At 45.7% G+C, this 23,244-nt stretch overlaps 1 protein-coding gene across 2 annotated transcripts in view; it reads left to right on the forward strand.

Moving 5' to 3' along the window:
• The window catches only part of COPG2 (coat protein complex I subunit gamma 2), a 408,642-nt gene that overhangs the window by 373,936 nt on the left and 11,462 nt on the right, over positions 1 to 23,244 (forward strand). For both annotated transcript variants that reach the window (XM_078677502.1, XM_078677504.1), the window contains one exon: positions 569 to 667. In XM_078677502.1, the coding sequence (XP_078533628.1) occupies positions 569 to 667 (99 nt within the window). The remainder of the gene's footprint in view (positions 1 to 568; positions 668 to 23,244) is intronic.

Here is a 23,244-nt window from a genome sequence, read left to right on the forward strand (position 1 = left end):
GTCGATTAAGTTATCTGTATAATTTGGCTTTGTAACGTTTAATGCATACAGTTTATTGGACTTAAGTAAGCATTAGAAGCTCCACCTTCTAAAATATGGCATGAGACAGTAAAAAATGCAATAGATTTTTACGAAGTCTGATTTGCCAACAAAAGACGAGTGTCATTGGTCCATTTTGTAGAGTTGTCCCTCAGAAGATTGTAGACGTAGTAAGAACCTAAAGATTAAAAGGGGAGGGATAATTTGTCTCAACTGAGAACAGACCACTTTAGAATATTTGCTGCTTACAGTCATCCGGACATATGGATACTGCAGATTATGCATTAACTTTTTATATTATCAAGTCCTTATATTCTGTTTGAACTGTTTTAGTGCTGATGTTTTGAACAGCTATTTATTATAGTACAGTCAAATACTGTGCAATTTGCATTTTTTATGTATACATTTGCCGGCTTCAATCCTAATTTAAGTTTGAATTGTTTTTGTTTTGGAATTTTGTATGTAGGTCTGATGTACCAAAAAGCAAATAACCTTCAACTGTAAGGCATGAATATCTAATTTCTTACAGAGGCAGTCAATAATATCATCAAGTTCCTTGGAATGCAGCCCTGTGAGAGGTCAGACAAAGTACCTGAGAACAAGAACTCGCATACGCTATATCTTGCTGGTAAGTGTGGAGCCTAGTGAGCGTTTTATTTTTGTTTTTTTAAACAATTTATACACATAAGTGATTGTGCTAAAGCGTGTCCCACTCACCGTAGGAGACATGCATTTAGCAGTTTGCAGTGAAAAGCTAGACAACTCTACAAATGTATGAGGTAGTGAAAACCTATTTGTATGTACCTTTATTGTAGCTAAATTAATCCACTTGAAGATGATATGTTGGGGGCTTTTGTATAATCTTATTCTAGCTAGCTGCCTAATTGTGGAAAAATGGTAAAGCTATTGGCCAAGCATGAGATTGTTGTACATCCAAATGCTGTTGAGGTATAGCCGTCTGTGGGCCACCATTAATAACACTGAAACAAAATGAAGAACAAGTTACTCATTGCTTCTAGAAATTTGCACAGTACTGGTAAAGAGAGCCATGCTCCACTCTTGGGTAAACTGTTCTGTGACTGATTTAAGCATGGGGAAAGAACATGACTTGCTTGGTAGTGAACTTCTTAGCACACAGCCCGTGGCTGTGCGCATCTGTGCTTTAAGTTTGAGAAATCTTATTGCACCATATTAATCCCCAGTCTGAAAGCTAAAAATCTCAATTTTTATCCAGATTACCTGAGCAGATTACACTACTTAAAGTGGTGCAAGCAGAGCATTGAGATAGCACTTTTGATATTAGTAAAATGATAAATAAATAGATATAAATATACATGCATTACCCCCAATGCCGCCACCATCACCCCACCCCACCCCACCCCCTCCATTCTAGAGTGCATCAGCACAACATCTCCATCTCAGATTTTCGTTTTCTATTGGGGTCGGAATGCTGCTCAGAAGTCTAATTGTTAAAATGCACCGGACTACCTCTGCTCTATTCAGTTTCTGGTTCTGCATCTTTCTAATCTGCCCCGGACACGAAACAACAACTTTAGATTGAAGACCTTCACATTTTTCAATTTGATCATAAACCGCTTAAAAGCTGCACAACATTGACTCTTTCTCTGTTTGAGGCCTATTTGAACTAGACCAAAGAGTACTTGGTTATGGAATGAGCTCCATTCCACACCCAAGAGTACTTGGTTATGGAATGAGCTCCATTCCACACCCAAGAGTACTTGGCTATGGAATGAGTTCCATTCCACTTTAGTCCAAGGTGTAATGCAAAGTACATCTGGCCTGCAACACTATGTCTGCAATCTCTGCAAAGCGCAAAGAAATAGCACATTTTGCTGCAAGAAAATCCTCACACATTGGGAAGAGAGAAGGTGGGTGCGCTATAAGGTGTAGCGCGAGGAGCTATACATGACACCTAACATCTTAGGAGCTTAGGATGAAGAGACTGGCCTGTCTCACATCCTTAGGGGTCAAGAGCAGGAAGAGGTAGTGGCCTGCTTCTTAAAGCCGTCCAACATAGAGTGAGAAGTAGAGTTCCTCGAACCACCACAGCAGTACCAGCTTAGGGACCAAAGATGAAACTTACACTGCACGCCCTTGCAGTGCTTTCAGGTCCATTTGAAATGCCCAGCTGTCTATGCAGAACACTGCTCCCCTGGGAGTCTGGCATGAAAACCAGGCACAAGAAGCAAAAGTCTTCAAGGACTATTCCTCTCAAGGCCCGACCCACATCATGCTCTTTCATGCAGTAACAGTCCAGGCGCTGAGCGACCTTCCTGTGCCCCAAAGCCACATTCCTCTTCGGCACTAAAATGTCATCCTCACTAGGCATCAAAGACACTGACACCTTGATCCCAGGCCACAGAGAAGCCTACTTCCGGGCCAAAGCTGACCCCGAAGAGTCAGCACATCTCGACTTAAAGGTTGATACAGAAGACCCTCACAACGCCCAGGTCAGACACCCTGGAGGGGGTTTATTTTTGAGAAACCCGCAGGACATCCTGTACCAGACACAGAAAAAAAACTGCTCATCCACCCAGAAACTAGGAAAATTCTTACTAGGTCTGCCGCTTGGGGACTCATCGCCATCCCAAAGAAAAAGGTGCCTCGCCTTTGACTTTCTTAGGACTTGGTACTGGTGGCAAGTGTGTTTCTTCCTTAATCACATGACTATCCTTACCTCCCACCACTACCTTCTAAACCTACTCTACATCCACACTCCCCACCACCTGATACACAGGACACCGTGTGAGACACCGGAATCCCTTACTACCGCATGTGTCCAGAGAAAGAGCCTTTTAGGCCACAATAATGGGTGGCGATGGGGAATCCTTGGGAAGACTATATGGTCTAAAAATCCTTGGGAAGACTATATTATCTAAAACGATTGATGCGGCAGGGAAAAGGGTTATTTTAGATGCATCACTCATTATAGGATTGAAAAGCCAGTGTGCCTTCTCTTAGGTACGACCTGTACCATTGTGAGGCCATGCAGCAGCTAATCCAGCACCTCCATGAGGCTCCGTGTAAGAGGGGAGAGGAACTCTTTGCAGGGGAAAGACTATCGGTAAAGAAAACAAGGTGGTCCTTCACATTACTTAATCCTCAATGAATTAATGAAATGTACTTTTCACTGTAGTTTTTCAATCCTAAAGAACACAAAACTCAACAGCCAGATACATATACCCTAGGTAGATGGTTAAACCAATTTTATGAACAATCAATTTTCAAATTCAGATACAACCAATTTATTTACAGCACAACATTAATTAAACACAGTTTCAATTAGGAAAAGAACTGCCAGATGCAGCAAGAAAAGAGAAAAGGTACGTGCTCAAGCGAGTGAAAGGAAATCAAACCAAATTTCTGAGAGAATTTCTCATAAAATTAAGTTCAACTAAAATTCAATTATTCTAAATACACAAGGCAGCCAGCCCACAATACAATTCAAAACAAGAGGGGACGGAAAAGGGGCACAAGGGTGCAGGCCCCTAAAACACAGTAAAAAAGGGGTGTATGCGTCGACGTTTCGACCCTGGCGCAATTGAGGGAAGATTAACACCTCTGCTACGGGTCTTCTTCAGGAAGGGATGGGACGAGGAAACAGGAGAGGACCCAGGTTCAAAAGAAATGCAGATATGTCACCAATAATAGTTCAAGGAGGCCGATTAATGGTGTGCCTAATTGTTCCTTTTGGGGAGCTTTTGCCGAAGGAAGCATTGTCACTAATCGCTGCCTGATTCCTGAGTCCGCCCTTTACGCCTCGCGGCCCCCGCTCCGCGGGTGCCGCTCGTAGGCGAGTCTCACCTGTGTGGAAATCCCTCTGAAGCCCCTGCTTGTGCTCTGTGCACCAACGCGTCTTGTGGACCTACACAGCCAGCTGACAGGGTAGAGGCGGGACTGCGAGGACCAGCGTTCCGAGCGGCGGAGATCGGCCGCAGCTGGTCCTCTTCCCGCCCCTCCTCCTCTCTTCAAAACCTTTGGGGAGTGAGTCTTACCCTGGGAGCTTTTGCCGAAGGAAGCATTGTCACTAATCGCTGCCTGATTCCTGAGTCCGCCCTTTACGCCTCGCGGCCCCCGCTCCGCGGGTGCCGCTCGTAGGCGAGTCTCACCTGTGTGGAAATCCCTCTGAAGCCCCTGCTTGTGCTCTGTGCACCAACGCGTCTTGTGGACCTACACAGCCAGCTGACAGGGTAGAGGCGGGACTGCGAGGACCAGCGTTCCGAGCGGCGGAGATCGGCCGCAGCTGGTCCTCTTCCCGCCCCTTCCTCCTGCCTAGTCCTTATTACCGGCGTGGGTAACGCGCACGCGGGACGCGCGCGGGGCGACTACCGGGGCGAAGACCGGGCAAAGAGCGGGCCGTTTAAGGCCGTTCAAGGACGGCAGAGGACGGCCCCGGCCCAGAACTTTTGTGTCTTCATCCCTGTAATTAATACCCAATATGTCAACTATGCGCAACAGAACTCGAAGTTGCGCGAAGAAAGTTACAGCGGTAGCTCAGGTGACTGGTCCAATAGATCTCTTTATCTCACGCGTACATGAGACTATCGATCAAAGTATTGTTATATTGGAAAAAAGAGTCTCTATGGACCTTGCTAACGCTAGGCGTTCATCTCTGGGTCCTTTGGCAAAGGCCAAATCCCCTGTTCCACAGACGGAGAATAATTGTCCTTTATCTATAACTTTGCCCACTAATTATGTTTCGAATGTACCTAATACTGTAGATCTATCAGTTGCCCCATCAGACTCGGACCCGTCTGTTGAAGATCTTGAAGATCTGGAGGTCACACCAGATCTCGAAAGTTGTCAGTCACCTGACAAAGTGGAGCCGAGTCTGAGTGGGCATAAGGATGCAGAAACAGTTTCTGTACCCATTGTTCCACGGGGGAGGGCTCCTAAGGTTATATTGAAGGGCAAAAGTAAAGCAAAAGCCCCAGTTAGGAATCATAACTTAATCGCCCCTACCCCACAATTGACATCAGGTATCCCGTGCTGGGTACAAAACATGGTAACAGACTTAAAACTTGACCTAGAAGCCACTTTAGCAGCACAAATTAAGCCTTTAATTTCTAAAGTGGATAGGCTAACCTCTTTAATACACTCCAAATGGCCACAAAAAAAGCAGGTACAAGTGTCTGTCCAGTCACAAGGGACCATAGAATCAACCCCTGAATGTCTAATGAGTACTCAGGCTCCAAATGGTATATTAAATGAGGCTCAAGGTACTGCAGTTCATGGGATCCCAGTTATACCCCCTAAACCGCAAACTGGGAATAATTCCGTTCAATCAATATCTGCTCAGATTACAAAGGGGAATACTCCTGTTCAAGTGAACCAACATCTTGTTGTTGATAATAATACAGCGACCCCTATTGTTCAAGTTAAAGAAGTAATAGGGAAATCTAACTCAACTTCTACACTTCCCAGTATAAACAAGCCTGAAGGGCCCAAACCAAAGCAGACACGTTTTAGGCCCATACACTTACCACCTGAGGTTTCCCCATTTGTAGTCGTGTTGACGGCGGTTCCCCCATTGAAGGAGGGAGTAAAGGAAACGTTTACTGAGCTCAGAAACAAATGTGCCCAATGGCTTCATTTACATAAACCCCTACCAAATAACGTGAATGGTGAAATCCTTACCGTGCGTAGAGGGGATTGGGTGGGCAGAAGTAAGAAATCAATAGCTGGGGACGTAATAACTGTTAATTTTAGGGATGTAGGGGCAGCAAGCTACGTGTGCAATGCACCTAATAGTGGTCCTGTGACCCAAATTAATCCACTCCCCTTGTCTTATTTTCTTTCAAAGCCCGTACGACCCAACACTCCCTGTCCCAATTTTCAAAGCAATAGTGGACCTGGATATTTTCCACAGCAACCTGCTAAATCTTGGTTGCAACCACCTTATCCGCCCCCTTTTTTTCCACATCATGTTAATTTACAGCAGCAGCCCCCAATTGCATCACCCTTCCCTATGCATCAAGTAAAAGCACACTGGCAACACCCTTTTCATTTTCCGCCACCTATGCCTCAGTCAGTTTATCAATGGCCGCAATCTTTCCAGCCACCTCAATTGGATAAATACTCTTGGCAACAAACGTGGCAGGATCCGCCCCACTCTCAAAATCCCATGTCCTCACAGTTCGCTCACCCAAACAGATATGCCTTGCTAGATGAGGTAGACTGACTCAGCCCATTAGAAATACCGGATTTTAACAACCCTAATCCTGAGATAGAGTATTCTTCTTCTTCCTCTGTCAAGCCCTCAGTCGTACCACACGAATCTATTGATTTGTCATTATTGGGACCTTTTCAGCATATAGGCAATAAGGGGAGCCTGGATATAGGCACAATTACTGCTAGCTCCAGACTAGGTCCGGTTACCATCTCTCAGGAAGAGGGTCCTGCTTTAATATTACCAGTTAACCAGCAGGAGCTACCTGTTGCTGGTAATGCTGGAAAACCTGCAGGAATCTCTCTTATCTCCTGGAATATTGCTGGTCTTACTAGCAAACTGGGTACACCCTTTTGGACCAGCTTTCTGAACGAGGGTTTTGATTTAATTTTATTACAGGAAACTTGGTGTCTAGATCTTGTTAATATTGAAGGGTATGCATCCTTTTGTCTTAGAGCAACAAAATCTAGCTCGGGCAGGGCTAAGGGAGGCCTTTTACTGTTAGTGTCAACTAAGCTGTGTGATTGTACGGTTAAGTATAGTACAACTGTGGGGACACATAGCCAAGTTATAAGGATAGAATGTAGAAAGAACTTTGACTTAGTTATTGTTAATTTCTACAATAACATTTTTGACGCCACCAGGGGGGATATTTTACTGCCCCTAGAAAAGGAAATTATTAAAGCTTTAGACGTTTCGAAAAGAAAGGCTGAGGTAGTATGGGCGGGGGATTTTAACCTGCAACCTTGCCATCTATCTAAAGGGAATATCTGTGGTTTTGATAGCCATGAGAGAGAACAGGGGGGGAAGGTGGATTCCCCTCATTTCCAACACTGTAGCTATGGTTCTACGCTAAATAATATGCTAGCCATGTTAGATATGACCCTGTTAAATTGTAATGTTAACAAACGGGCAATAATTTGCCCTACATTCACGGGCAGAGACGCATGTTCATTTATTGATCATATCCTGTTGTCTAGCAGTGGAGACTACACTGACTTATACGTGAACGAAGAAAGTCTCAGTGACCATAATAGCCTACGTGTTACCCTCTTGGGGCATGGCACCTCAAGAGTCTTAGGTGGTAAATGTACAACCAATATAGTGCCTATCAGACCAAAGGGCCTTAGGATTAAATGGACCGGTGCAAATTCCAAAGTTAAGCAGAAGGAGGTTGTCACCCAATGCAAGAATCAAATTCGTTATTGCTTGGATGATGACAGTGATTCTGGCTGTTTAATAGATTGTTTTGTATCTTTGAACATCATTATTGAGGGTATTTTCACTAAGACCCCATTAGCCAACAGTGGTCAAAAACAAGGATGGTTTGACAAGACATGCATCGTCGCCCTTCGTAACCTAAAGAATGCGCTAGGCACTAAACCACGTGTTAAGACTGTGATACAACACCTCAGGGCTAGTTATAAATTAGCTATTTATAAAAGGAAAAGGGTATTACAGTCTGAGGCGTGGGATAAGTTGAGGGAGGCAGCTGAGACCAAAAATAGTAAACTCTACTGGGAAACGATTAATAGTTCATTTCTCAGTAGAGAAAATGTCCCAGAACTGACCTCACACGTGGCATGTAGCGACTGGGTTAATCATTTTTCCAAAATATTTAGCCATGAAGGGCCAACTTCTGAGTTACCATTACCTGATATAAACCCATGGTTGCCCCTTTCGTTGGCTATAACATTGGAAGAATGTCAGGAAGCAATTTCTTTGAGTAAAGGAGGCAAGGCACCTGGTCCCGATGGGGTTCCGTTGGATCTATATAAAGATGAAATGGCGTTATGGGCCCCTATTCTAACAAGGATTTTTAATTGTGCGGCTGAAAAGGAATTTCCTTCTACCTGGGGTCAATCGATCATCATCCCTTTACATAAGAAGGGCGATAAGTCAGAGGCTTCTAATTATCGCCCAATTTCATTATTGGATGCCTCTGTAAAGGTGATGAGCAGGATTTTACTGAAGAGGCTAGAAGACTGGGCAACTGATTTTAATATCATAACTAAAGTCCAATATGGCTTCCGCAAAGGTCTGGGTACACTGGACCAATGCGTAAACCTGGACCTTTTAATCAGTAAATATACTGTGGCCAAAAGTGGCAACCTCTTTTTATGTTTTGCTGATTTGAGCAGCGCTTTTGATTTGGTTAACCATAGTATCCTTTGGGAGGTTCTGCTCGAAGCAGGGGCACCAAGGGAAATAGTGTATTTTTTAGCTAGACTATATGAAAAACTTTCATGCAAAGTCCGCTACGGTACCCTTGGCGAATGTACCCCATTTTTTAAAGTGTCTCGGGGCATTCGTCAGGGTTGTGTTTTAGCCCCGCTTTTATTTTCCCTTTTTATTAATGGTGTTGATCAATCCCTGACCAATATTTTAGCAGATGCCCCTCTGATCGGTGGTAAACCTGTTCCGCTGTTACTCTATGCGGATGACGCTGTTCTTTTATCGCGAACACAGTTGGGCCTACAGCGCCTTATTGATAATTTCACGCAGTTTATACAAGCTAGGCAGCTTCGTGTGAATAAAGCTAAGACATATGTAATGTCATGCGGTAAAGCAGCCAAGCAGGTAAAACATACTTTTTTCTTAGACAAGGAAAAGCTGACCTCTGTCAAATCTTTTTGTTATTTGGGAATAACATATAGTAATAGCGGGTCCTGGCATGTGGAATTTGATGCCGTAAAAATAAAAATGTTACGGTCCACTAGTAGCATTTTTCGTTTTGCCTCCAAACTTGGCTCACGAAGTATCTATGATATGATGTACATATATAACGTATGCTGTGTTTCCTCTGCTCTGTATGGGGCAGGGGTGTGGGGTCACTGTGGGGATACTCTTTTGCTGAAGGAGGAAAATAAGTTCTTAAGGAGACTATTATGTGTTCCCCCCTCCGCCTCCATACAGTTGATCCATGACGAAGTTGGGATCGAGTACATCTCCGACCTAGCAGCAGTTCGGCCACTTTTATTGTGGCGATCCATTTGGGCAAAATCAGAGACCCGATTTACTCAGGATATCATCCTAGACTGCATAGGTTTAGATTATTCCTCACGGGTATTATGGTTAAGATACATCCATCATTGGTATTTTCTTTTGTTTAATATTAATGTGTTTCGTGAGCCGGAAAAGGTTGTATCTATTTCAAAAAAAGAGATTAAGATAACATTCCTTAATTTTCGTAAAGCTGAGCGAGACAAAGTTGTTGGAAATCTTGCTACTTTGAAATTTTACAAAGATTTAAATTTAGATTCTGGTTTGCAATCCTATCTTGTATTTGTGACCCGCTCTTCCCATCAGTACGTTTTGACACGGGTCAGATTGGGTATTGTACATCACTTGGTTGCTTTTCCAAATATAAAGACTAGTTCAAATACACCTTGTCCGTGTGACGGTACTTCCCGTCAGAGTAGTTGCCATTTTTTACTTTTTTGTAAATTTTATCAGTATTTTAGGCTTAAATACCTTAAACCAATTTTTATTAAATATAATATCTGTACCGTACAAACAGCACTGATATTTTTATCTTTATTAGAGAACGAGGAGATTTGTTTCTTCTTGGCTACTTTTATTTTAAAATGTACAGCTGCCAGGAAAAGTATTGTACTTTAATGTTGTTTACTGACCTGTCTGTACTTGAGCTATACAGCTGCCAGGGTTTATTCATGATGAAATTAATGTTATTATCCCTGTCTGTATGCATATGTTTATTCTTTTTTTGAGTTTTATATTAATGTCCGTATTAAGGTATTTATATAGTGCCACACAGTATTGAGTGATTAATAATTTTAATACAGTTCCCAGTAAAGGCCTAGTAGTAATTTCTATTGATTCCCAGTTAGTCTATGTAAGAACGCCGTATATTTTATAAGAACATGTTGACTTTTAGAGGCATGTAAACCTTCCACTTGCTGCACTTTAGCTCTTTCCCTTCTTTAGGCAAGATTATTTTGTGATTTTAATGTTTTAATTGTGTTCCTGCTTGTATGATTTGTATGCACAAATCGAATAAAAGCTTTGAACTGAACTGAGCCCTAAGACAGAGTGCTATACGTTAGATCTATGTGTTACTTTTACATGTTTCAACAGTAAAAACCCACAATTATTTTTTCTGTGGAAAAGACTAGTTGTCCCATTGGCGAGAGCAGAGTAACAAGCTCACACCTCAGCCATGCTAACTTTTAAATGGGGCAACTAAAGCGGACACTGTAAGGTACCAAACTCGTTGCATTAAACTTGACTTGATGCCCAAGTCAAAATTAATGTAACTTGTTGCAGTGTGCAACTTTGTTGCCTTAAATCCCCTGTGTCCATCCACAGTTGCATACGGGGTCTGTCCCTGTGACAGTTTTCTGCTCTCCTGAAGAGATGTGCAAACGACTCCCAGGAAAGGAAACAATAGAAGCCTGTGTGGGGGAGAGGTGTCACCTCTCCCTGGCAGGAAGCTACACAGGTTTTGGCCCAAAATGCTAGCTTCAAAGGAGAAGCTGCCTTTGAAGGGAAAATGGTGAACACTTGGGAGAGGGGCTGCTCTGTGTAAGTAGACAGGCTTGCACTCAGGAAGGAGAGGGGAAACCGGTTGCCAAACTGGTGCTTCAGGGGCGTGGAGCCTCCTTGGTAGCCACACCTCTGGGTTGTGCTAGGGAACTCTACGTGCAGAGAGGGGTTCTGTCATATTGAGAGCAGGCAGAATAGATCATTCTGGGATAGTAACTAGATGCCACATATCGCAGGAAGCGGTCATCAAGAGGGAGTGAACCTAGGAGCCCATTGGCTACTGACCATGTCCCACCCTGAAGACCTTTTCTGGTCATAAAAAGGGCACCCAGAACTTCGATCTCAATGGACTGGACTCCTGATACCAGCCTAAGCAAGAGACTCCAAGGGTGACCTCCTTTTTGCAGCACAGAGTCACAAAAGCTGAAAAAGCCTGCTGGGGCGAGTTAGTAGCCCAGATCTTTTAATTGCCGCCCCTCACTGCCGTGCAACACCAGGGACCAGGAACTGATGCTCAAAGTTGACCCAGAGTCTGCTGAACCCAGGAAGGCCATCTGAGTGCAGGTTGGTCACCCAGCAGGAAAGTTACCGCCCAATCAAGTATTCCCCTGTGATCAGGATATCAGGCAACTGGTAGCCCAGTCATGACTGAACTTCTGCCTGACTTGAGAGGGTTTCGAGGGACGTCGACCCCTATGGCCAGCATCTCCTCATCAAGCCTGTGGACCAAGGAGTAGCCGCAGGAAAACTTCCGTCAACCACATGGCATCCACAGCATGCTTGAGTATCTTCCGCATTCTGTATCCCTTGCATCAGGACCGCTTCCATAGGAGTCTAGGACAAGGGGATACAATGCCTGGAACTGACTGAGGCTTGCTTCTTTTCTGGAGGTAACTGTTTGTAAAAGCCTTGCTGGCTCCACTGATTGGCTCCCTGCCAAAGTTGGTCACTTAAAGTAACTCAATGTAACTGCATTTGATACTTACCCAAGTTTTCCTTGAAAAAGTTTCTAAGTGACAAATTCGTTGAATTTACCAGTGCTTGTTTGTGGTTAAGTAGAAAGTGCTTATTTGCTGTACCTTGTAAATGCTGAATCTCCGTAACCCTCCGGTGCATCTTTTTCATTTTGGTGTCTAAAAATACATACAAATATACTTTTTTTAAATAAATTGGTGTCTGATTTCTTGTGTGTTTTCTGAAATGTTCCCTCTAATTTTGTTGCTTTGTATGCAGCAGTGTAAGGTCTCTGTGCACTGCATCCAAGACTATGTGCATCAAGAAACTGACCATACTTGCAATACTTACCTGGAATTCCAGATTAGGCCAATCAAGCATATGCTCATATGTTTCTTTTTTAGCTTTTGTTAGACTAAATGGATTTATAAACCTGCATTGTATTTTACACCTTCTGTGATGAAGCTTTTCGCTGTCATTCATATTGCACGGTTGGCGTAACTGGGTGAGCTAGGAAATTCATAGGGACATCAAATCTAGATCCAATCCTTCAGAAGATCCCTTATGAAATGATACATCAATGGCATGCAAAAGATACAACAAATACCCTTTCTAATTAAAAACAAGTTATTTCTCGAACACTTGCATTTCAATTGATTTGTTGTACAGTATATGGTAGCACTGAAAACCACCCCAATGTTAACACGACCCCCCACCCCCCTTTTTGTTGGTGTCAAGAATTTCATCTACTCTTATGCACATTTTTCTCTGGGTCTCTCTACGCCTACCAGTAGAGGGCCACTCCCATTATTTATATCCTTAATAGAGGTAAGGTGTAAACTTAATCCCTGATGTTTCATGCACGATCTCGCCAAGTGAGTATAATTAATTGGGATAATATTCAATGTTTTATCGATTTCTCTAGAAATTACTCCTTCCTTAACAACAGACTGGGCTGATTCCATAATTGGATATCAATAACCCCCGTATTTACAACTTTTCCGGTCTCATAACTACAGGAAGTTTATTTTTTACCCAGACTAGGTTAGCGGTCTAGTTTTTTTCAAGGAAGCGGTATCGGCACAAGATACCGTGATACACACCATATGAGCACCGCCTTATGTTAGTAAGAAAATATTTTTGACTCTATTACCATCCCCTTTATAAGCTGTACTCTGCAATATTAAGCTTCTATTGGGTCTTATCCAAAAATCTTTATTCCTACAGCAGACCCGAACCCCGGTCTCAGAGATACCAAAAGAGGTTCTTTTTCCTATTGGTAACGATATCTGAGTGAACTTTAGCAGTCTAGTGCTGCTTTGGTAATCAATTACCACTTTGGCTGCATTTTTGCCAATTAACTGCAGTACTTAAGGATGCTCCCCCTGCGGTCCCATAGTTCCACGGAACCGTGGTAAGGTAGTATCCAGGGGAGACAGTGATCTTTGCATTGTACGTACGGCATAGCCGATCTAAAACCAGAGGGCGCCATGTGACACGGTCACGGTTGGCAGGACGTTCTTAACCAATAACTTTTTTCCCTATCTCATTTGTATCCAGCGTTTGAATATAGACACTCCTTCCCACCCCGTTCTGAGGCTCATGGGGTATTATCCCTTTTTAGAAAAAGTATGTGCTCTTCCTCATTTTCCCTAATGACTCCAACTATTTTATAGTTATACCAAACTACTATAGCCAGCAATTACCACACGCATTCATTGGTCCTTAGATATAGAGTGTGTGATTTTTATTAAGTGTATGTCTGTCCTTTGTATTGCCTTTTTTTCCACCAGCAGCACACAACACTGGCTTATCGTCACTGATAGTGATAGTGGAGATATATCACAGTATCTATCAATTTTTTTACAGGTCACCACCAATTGTGATGGATGATGCATATGTTATGTTTTTAAGGTTATGTTTTTTCTTCCAGATTTACATTAAGTAGCATACCTATTGAGGTATTGTATATAGTGCATGTTTATTTTGACATGTACACCACGTAGTATTATCTACATGTATATACACTTTTTACTTTTCTTTGCATTATAATTTTGAGTGTAGAAGGGATCCTTCAGTCCTGATGAAGAAGCCAGGGGAAGGCTTCAAAACATGTTGACTCAGGAAAAACAGCTCATTATAGCATTGTTCCTCCAACTCATTCCCCACTTTTAATAATACCAGCTCAACGAAATATTAAAGTTTTCTTTCCAAAGGGCCAGGTATTTTTTAACATATATTCACTCCTTCACTCACTCCTGACCCTTCCACTCACATTCCTACACTACACAGTTTTGTTCTAAAATTAGTGCTCCCGTGTAGTCGTAGCGTGCAGCACGCCCTGTCCCGCAGCGGGGCGGGAAGACCCCTATGATGAAGCATGACACCAAGGGCCCTTTTGGTGTGTGAGCTGTGTGCTGTCCACCATTGTAGGAGACCCACTAAGTCTGGGGGAACACGGTTATGTATCCAGTCAAGGGTGGATCCCTTTTGTTTCTTATGTATTGACTAGAGGAGGACGTATCCACCTCTTTTGCTCTCAGAGCATTACCTCTTCACTTCCTATTTTGAATATTTACATCAATCCAGTCCTCCAGGACAGGAATGTACTCAAAGACTGACAACTTGACATCAACGTTTTACATACAGAATCAATGTCTGGGCACACTTACTTCCTAGCTCTCACAGTTTGCACGAGACTTGGCATTGGGTGATCCTTCACAACATTTACCTGTTGGTGGAGCATCTTCCTTAAAAGGACAATGACTTTGCCAACTTTCTCAGCAACACACACCAACAAGTACATGAATAGGAGCTGTACCCACAAGTTCTTCACAAGTTTTTCCAATGTTGGTGCCCTCCAGAAATAGATCTGTTTGCCACTCTCAAAGACGAGAAATATCAAAACTTTACTGCCAGGTGCCCACATCCTCAACCTGCCTAATGTGCTGGTAATGGAAACATTTTATGCACTACTGTTTCTCCAGATAGCTAGATCCATTTGCTATTTCAGTACAAGAAATTATTTTTTACCTTCATCTTTTCAATGTAGGCCTAGCTTACCGTTCTGTATGCTTACATCTCTCTGTGGTTGTAACATTCCTGCAGAATAGCCAGCATTCTTTTATTTTATATGTCCCTGTTTTCTGATAAAGGAATTAACCGCAGATTTCTCACCTTAGAATATTTACCAGGTGTCAGACTAAATCTGAAAAGTTTTTGAGGAGTGTAGGAAAGTGTAATAGTATGTGGTATGCTTGGTTGCCTTACCACGTAATATCGCAATACGCCAAAGGATGGTCCTTGGATTCACACTAATAAATTCTTAGGTCAGGCCTGTTAGATTGGCAAAGAGCAGTCAGGCTTTACTAGAGGGACATGTGTTAAGCCTTTCAGAGTACCAACAACATGGATGATAAGTAATTGACATGACTTGAGAGAAATCAGACACCAAATTATTAAAATAGTGTACTTTAGACACAAACAAAAGGAATAGCTTGCATATACCCGGAGGACTAGATTTTTGAAGCAGTATTAGATCAGTATAAATGAATACATGGAAAGTGAAACTTTGTGGGCAATGGTAAAATCTAATAGTGACAATCTATCACTTGCAGGTTGAGTTACGTGGAACCCTTACATGGTTATGGTCATGTGGGCCCCTGGACCAGGCCACAATGGTCAGATCAATTTTACCTAGCCCATGGAGTCTTGGTGTAGAGTTTCCTGGCTGTACTAGGTGCTGAATGGGAGCCTCATGAATGTTGTTTTTAACAGCTTAGATGAGGCTGCAAGAAACAGAATGCAAAAACACAGCAGATGCACAGTTGCTGATGTCTGATAAAGGTTGCACGGTCAGTGACGGCACCTCCGCAAAGGTGGAGGAGTGTTACCCCACTGCTTTTTAGCAGTAAAATAAAGGAAAAATAAAATGATAATAACTGGACGTTATTATCCTTTTAATTGCTCCTGCTGCGGCAGCTTTGCAGGGCGCTGGGCTGCTGTGAGGACAGGATCAGGGGGAGGAGTGGTGAGAGCACTTTGTAAGTGTGCATGGATGTTTGTCTGGCTGTCTCAGACCAGCCAAACATTCATGCGCCCTTTGCATATTCTCCACCCATGATGTATTGCAGCCTGGGTGGAGAACATGCCCAGGCTCCCACTGCCTGTCTGAGCGCCGAACCACGGCACGTTGTGATTGGCTGTGGGGAGCCTAGGTGTTCTTCCTGTTCCAGGCCGGAGCGAGGGACTACGCAGGAAAGACGTAGCGAGAAGGTACTTTTTTTTATTCTTCCCACTCACTTCCCCCCGTCTCCCCCACCCCCAGTGGGGGTTAGTTGCTGGGCTGGCACCCAACAAGCCTTGGCACGGTAAGCAAAGCAGAAAGGTACTGAAACTTTCCTGGGGAGTGAGGTAGCGGCCTGAAAGTTAGTGGCAGGTGAGGCTACAACTTTAACAATGCACTTGACCATCTGGATTTAGATGATCCGACAGAGGTAACAATGCACTTGACCATCTGGATTTAGATGATCCGACGGAGGGCCCGATGGCCAGGGATCCTTCAGATCCAGTAAGTGTTTTTACCTGCAGTGTGCAGGGGACTAGTGCCCCAAGTCCAGGGGAGACTAAAGGTGCTTCTGGACTCCACATGGGTCCTTCTCTTCAGGAGTGCCGAGTTTTGGCCGAGGACGAGGGTTGTTCACTCAGCTCCAAGTCTGTTGCCACAGGGACAAAGTATCCCTCCTTTGCTTTGGTGCTGTGGGTAAAGTCCTGTTGGCTTTGACCTGAGTCTACTCTTGGTACTCACTTGATGCAAGTTGTTCAAAACTGAGGTTCTGGTGTCAGGAGGGGTCCCTTAAATTCTAGATTTTGAGGAATCAGGGATGTGGGAGCTAGTAGCCAATGGACAGCTGGTCCCGCAGTTAGTCTGCCCCTGAGGTGACCACATTCAGAGGTCACCTTTTGTACCCAGAACCCTCTATTCGTGTCATTCCTAAAGATGGCAGAAATCAGATTGTGATATACAGACAAGGCTTCTCACCCTGGAGATGTGGCTAGCATCTGGGGCTGTAACCTCCCTGCATTGCTAATTTCCCACCTGCCCAGTTGCAAATGTGCCTGGGGCAGAGGTAGGACTGTTTTCTCCACTAGGAGTCAGCCCTGATGCATACAAGAGGTGGTGCAGCCTTTGCAGCTCACTGTCTTGATGTGCCACATCACTGGCCTGCTTGGGAGGAGGAGGTGTGACCTCCTTCCTGCCAAAGCCTTTATAAATCCTGGGAGTGTTCACATTGCCTGGTTTGAGGTCAGAATCCTGTCTTGGTGGCAGCAGGTGCAGGAAAGAGCAGACTGATCAGCCAGAGCACAGAGAAGCTGGGGCAACCAGGTGGACAGCCTCCAAGGTGCCACCTGGGTGCATGTTACATCACCCAGGGCACAATAATCCATCAGGGTTGAGAAAGCACGTTGTGCAATACCAAACATGACATATTTTAGTGGTACCACAATGGAGCTGCCAATCTAGAGAGTGCCCGGTTGGCAGCCCATGTTATCCTATCGACTGCTAACACTTATAGACGTTTCCAATGGGGCACACCACTATATAGTCTTGCACTTATATGTCCTCACCTTTAATATGCTGCACCCTGCTTCCTGGGCTGGGTAAGCCTACATTAGGGGTGTCAGATATATAGTCAAGGTAGGGCATTTGACTTTGCCACACATGATGAGGGCACAGTCGAGTTCCAGCAGTTTACACTGCTCCTCCAGCCGACAATGGCAAGCCTGCTGTCAATAGTTTGTTTGGATCACCCAGGGTGGCACAAAACCGTTCTGCAGCCATGGGGACCTCTTTACCACCTATGCCATGTGGTACCCCTGGTACCATATACTAGGGACATATCAAGGGTAAAGTCTTTACCAATTTGGGATTACCTAGTCAAACATAACAGTTTTGGGAGAGAGCACAGGCACTGGAGTCAGAGCAGCAGAATCCAGTGCACTTTCATTGTCATAATGTAGGAGAGTAGGGTCTGCAATCCTATGATCACCCAGATTTTTGCTTTTTGCTGCACTGGTTTACGACTTTCCCTGGCTGTGGGCCTGCTAATCAGACCCACAGCCTAGCTGTTCTCTCTATCCAAATTGTACTCAGGTACTGAATTGGCACTGGGCCCTCTCCAAGTCCCTGTACCCAGGGCTGAGGTGTACCCAGAAGTCTCCCAGGGGCTGAAGCATGTATTATGCCACCCCTGGGCTGACTAACTAAACTGGCACAACTGGCTGCACGACAGCTGGGGCAAGGTGGTGTACTCACCCTTTGCTTTAGATATAGTATACCTATATCTAACCCTAAAATGGACACACAGATCTCCTATCAGTCACTCCTATGGCAGGCCTTAACAATCCTGAAGGCAGAGTGCTTGGAATCGTGTGAGATGGTGCTCTGGCATGAGCTGAGCCTGTCTGCGGCTTTCGGGATCCATCCCTTAGCCGTTTCCATGATATCGCATACCATATACTCTTAAGTGCATTATAATCCTCGCGGTTATATGCCAACTCTGGTATCGCTTTATCAAAACATGTCGAGTAAGGTGTCATACGAATTGGAATACTAACCCCTCGCCAATTCTGGCGACGGGGTTAGCATTCCACCCTTCTAGAGGGACACGACATGTATGTAACCCCTAACCCCGGTTAAAGTCAGACAGAGCCTTAGCATCCACAAAATGGATGCTGCCACCGAGACACAAGTCTGCCCTCCTGCTGCTGGGAGTCCTCCCAGAGCAGGAGATAAGGACAAAGGGTTTCCTGCCAGGGGCGGTGCCAGCACCATCCCAGACAGGATTTTGTGTATTGTAGGTAGGCAGGGCTTCAGAGGAAGGTGACTGCACGTGGCACCCCGGTGCTCACTGTGCATAGGCTGGCTTGAACCAGTTCCAGGGACACTCCAGACCATGTGCTGGGGAAAAGCCCGCCAAGGAAGTGGGTGTAACCACCCCCCTCCTGGTCCCACCCCTAGGGCAGGACTTAGTCGCGTGCCAGCCCCCTTTTCCCAGATAAAGGTAGGGACTGGCCCCCTTCCAAATCAGATCATCTTTGGAATCAAGATACCACTTTCCACGAAAGGACTTCACGATTTCTTCCTCAAGATTCTCCCTTGTGACTAAGGAGTAGTCACCCTGCATCCGCAGGCACCATCTAAGAACACTGCGGTCTGCTGCACGTCCTTCCTCCGGAATCCGACTGCCCAGCTCGACGAGACCCGGCTTCCCTGGCACCTCTGACCTCTACCCACCTCTACAGCACAGCTGAGAACCGTGGGTGCGACGAGACCTCGAGGGACCGGCCATCGCCAAGACTGCACGACTTCTGCACAGCAAGCCCACCGAGTAATTTCCTGGTGAGTGCTTTGGGGTCCGAGAAGCCCCCACCCTGAGCAGCTCCAACACCGAAGAGCAGCCCCCCAGCATCTCCACGATCGGCGTGGGGCCCTTCTGCTTTTTGCTGCTCACCGCGTTGTTTGGCTACTAGCCCGCTGGCTTGTGGCCTTCCGAACGACGCCCGACGACAACACTGCTGCTGGTCTGGTTGCTCCAGACTGGCCCTTGCTTCCCTCCATCGGAGAAGTACCCTGGACCCTCCTGGTCCGGCTAAGACGCCATTTTAGGTCCACCGCGTGGGCCTTGCATTTGCCAAGACTTGTTGCCCAATCCCGGGTCCAGCGACGTCGACAGCAAGAACCTTCGTGGGACAGCTCGCACCTCCATCCTGGTCGCCGACAACGCCTCCTGGTCCGAGAGACTGCAGAGCCCAGCAGCGCCCACTCACCTGACTGCGGTGACTTCGCCCGGTGCCATCCTGGTGCCCACTTAATCACTGGCTAGTGATTCAAGAACTTGGTCCCCTCTGCTTTCAGGTTTCCTTCTTCCTTGATCCAGGCTTGGATCCATCGAACTTTCCTTCACTGGTCGCCTGCCAGCAACTTCCTTCTTCCAGGCTCCTGGTCCGGCAACGAGATTCCTGACGTCTTTTCAGACCTATGCAGCTGCAGCCCCTGGGCTAGGTAACTTCGGCACTTCGGTGTCCCAGCATAGCCTCACTATCCAAGGGTCAGGATCCACTGTCGTTTTCTCCCTACCAGGTCGGGTTCGCCCGTGAACACTAACTTTGCCTTTACTAGCTTCCATAGACTTTGTCCCGCATCCCGCGTGAGAGTGCACACTCTGCACCCGAGTCCCCTAGGTCTCCTAGAAGTAATCTAACGATTCCCTAGTCAAGTCCTAGCGATTCCAAAGCCTATTAGTACTGTACTTACCTGCTAGTAATCTCGCATTCCCCTTTTAGAGTATATGGTTTTTCGTGCCCCTCGGGCATTTGTGTATAACGTGCTAACTTAAGTATTTTCATAAGAGTTTTGTTGTGTGCTTAGCACCCTGTCCTCATAAAGAGTACAGGGTTGTTGTGATTCTAATAAATACATTGTTTATTTTCATAACACTTGTGTGGTGTCCTTTCACTGGGTGTTCAAGGGGTAATGTGATGGTAAAACAGCTGGCTTAACACGCCCTCTAGAGTCTTAGCCTTAGACTGCTCGTATCCATGCTACTAGGATAGCTGGTCTATAAGGTTGACTTACAACCAATCATCAATAAGGGTTGTTTGGACTGATATATAGTGATGACTAGAATAGTGAACACTGCACATCAGGCCAACTTCTCACACATAACCATCAGCATTTGAAGCAAAAAATGAGGCGTGACTATACAAAAAGGGACACTTTCCTATAAGGGGTACCTCTATGCACCAGTAGGTAGCGCCGACCGGCTCCGCTTTGACATCGTCTGTGTCAGAAGTGACATTGCAGTGCCCATATAAGCACCACCCAGCGAGCTAACATCTTTTCCTTTCTTTCTGTGCCAACAGTGTGGATCGGGAGGGCTTCCTCAGTCATTGACTGTTTTTGAGCTACCGCTCCCAGTGTGCTAGAGACATGTCCCCTGTGAAATCTACAGGGTTTAAACGTTACGTGGAATGTCAGATAGAGGTCTGTGTGTGATTCCCACTTGGTCTATCTCTGGTGTTTGGGCCACGACTTCAACGCCGCATTGAGTGCCAGTGGATGCGCTCCAAGGTTGATTCACGAGCAGACGAAGCTCCTAGCGGTGCGGCAAACAAATTCTCCATGCATTTCCCCTTCTAGGGGTAGATCTCAGGCCTGTTCTTGGAGTTGTTCCCTTGGACAATAGCCTTTGTGTTCCAAAGCTTCTTCCTCCAAGTTGGGTACGTCTAATAAGCACAAGAGGCCGTCGAAGAGTTCTTTGGCTTCCCTTCCAAATGCCATGCTTCTAGACCCTACTCCCACAGACCACCTGCGGAGCTGGTGTTCAGGCCCATCGGTTCCGAACTGAAGCCACCACAGGTGCCTTTTTCCACCACGGCTCATTCCCAGACACCATTGGTGCCGCTCAACAAGCCCATCATCATCCCAGATTCTGAGCCAGCACAATTTTTTGCTTAAGCCAGCACCATCCAGGCCCTACCAGCCCCTGGACTCTCCACTGCTAGATAGACCCTTCCCACCTGAAGAGGGAAATGAGGAGGAGGGGTTTGGTCCCCTGGAAGAAGACCCTGAGCCAGAAGAAAACTGGTATAAGGACCTGGGTGACACCAGTGGTTTGGGCACTTCTCCAGACTCTCGCAAGCTTTCCCCTCGAGGCCGTGTCTTGGAGGAATATGCATCCTTTGCCACTGTGATGTGGAGGATAGCAGAGGTCCTTGACCTACAGCTGCATACAGTGGAGATCAAGACCAACGTCTTGCCGAAGGTGCGGTTAGGCTGAGCCATTGCTCCCCTTCATTGAAGACCTCACCTGTTCTCTCATGGGGGCCCAGGTCAAATCTTGCCCAGTACTTCATGTGCTCTGTTTGATTTCCAACTCCATCGTCTTGCCCCAGGAGACCCAGCTTTCCTCTGTCCCTCCCCTCAGAGCCTGGTTGTACAGGCCTCAACAGCCAAGGTCAACACAAATGCATTTCCTTCAATTCCACCGGACATGGAATCCAAGAGAATATACACCTTTAGAAAGCACATTTTCTCTTCCACCAGCGTAGCGGGCAGTAAACACTGATTGCCTTTTGGGCCCATATTCCCATGAATTGTGGGACATTTTTTGCACAACTGCTTCCCATGTTTCCCGAGGAGGGCTGAGCCATCCTCAACCAAGCCTTAAAGGAAGGTCCATATACAGCAAAGTTGACCATCAGGTCTGAACTGGATACTATGAACTCCCTGAGAACAGTCTGGGTAGAAGCATGGCCGTCGCAATGCCTGTTGTGGTCCACTGGGTTCACGGGGGATATCCAATCATCCATTATTGACTTGCCTATTGATGGCATTCACCTATTTGGGGACAATGCAGACAAGGCGCATGAATGCTTACAAGAGAGCCTGGTCACTGGCAGGTCTCTTGGGCTTTCTCCAAGTGCCTGGTCCCAACAACAGTCCTTTCGCTTCCTACCGCTGACGTTGTAGGGGCATACATGATCGTCTGCAGTACCAATCATACATGCTAATCCAACAGACTACCCAGTCCTTTCGTTGATGGGGTCGCAGATCCCCAAGAGGACATGTGAGCCAGATCCAGTGTACTGTCCAGTTCCCCACGCCCCTGGCTGCTGGGCCTACAATCCTCTTTAGTGCAGTCCTCCATCCAGCATAGCTATCCCATTGACAGCATGATCAGGTCTCACCTACCCCAACAGTCTACAATTACATCCCACAAGTGGATGCCCCAGATTGTGAGGAAGGGGTACACCATTCCATTTGTGGAAACCTCTCCACATTTGCCATCCTCCCAAGACTGGATGAGTGAGAACCATCTCTCCTTCCTCTGTCTGGAAGTGCAGGCTCTTCTGGCAAAAGGAGCGGGTGACCACACAAGAAGTAGGATGTTCGTGATATTTCTTGTACTTTCTGGTGCCAAAAAAAGACGGAGGACTTCATCCTATACTGATCTGCGCCTTCAGCGAATTTCTTTGGAAAGGGCAATTCAAGATGCTCACCCCGGCTCTAGTCTTATCTGTCTGCCACAAACAAGAAACCCTTGGGTCTAAGAAATAAACAACTTACAAAGGAAGACCTAGCTGAAAAGGGGGGTGGGGAATCCGTTTTAAAAGGATGAATTCCCTCACCCACCAAAGGTGGCATGCTTTATCATTGGGAATCTCCTCGTACCATGATGCCTAGTCACGGTGCGGGCTCCAACCCGCTCCCTGAGAGGGAGGAGCTCAAGGAAGATTTCGTATGTAAAGAAGGGCATACTAAATACCACAGTGATAAGCGCAGGGTAGTGAGGGCAGCGGAGCGTGTGAAACTGATTATAAAACTGGCTACAGGGTCCGCAATAACCCTTTATTGATGCGTCACTGGGCCAGGATTAAAAACTGGGCACTGGCAGGAAACCAATATACCCGCAGTTATTGTCAGTACGTGGTCGACATGTGGGAAGCATGCCACCTTTGGTGGGTGAGGGAATTCAGTTTTTTAAAAGGGA

This window comes from Lissotriton helveticus, chromosome 1_1 (assembly GCF_964261635.1).
Source record: "Lissotriton helveticus chromosome 1_1, aLisHel1.1, whole genome shotgun sequence".
NCBI classification, from domain to species: domain Eukaryota; kingdom Metazoa; phylum Chordata; class Amphibia; order Caudata; family Salamandridae; genus Lissotriton; species Lissotriton helveticus.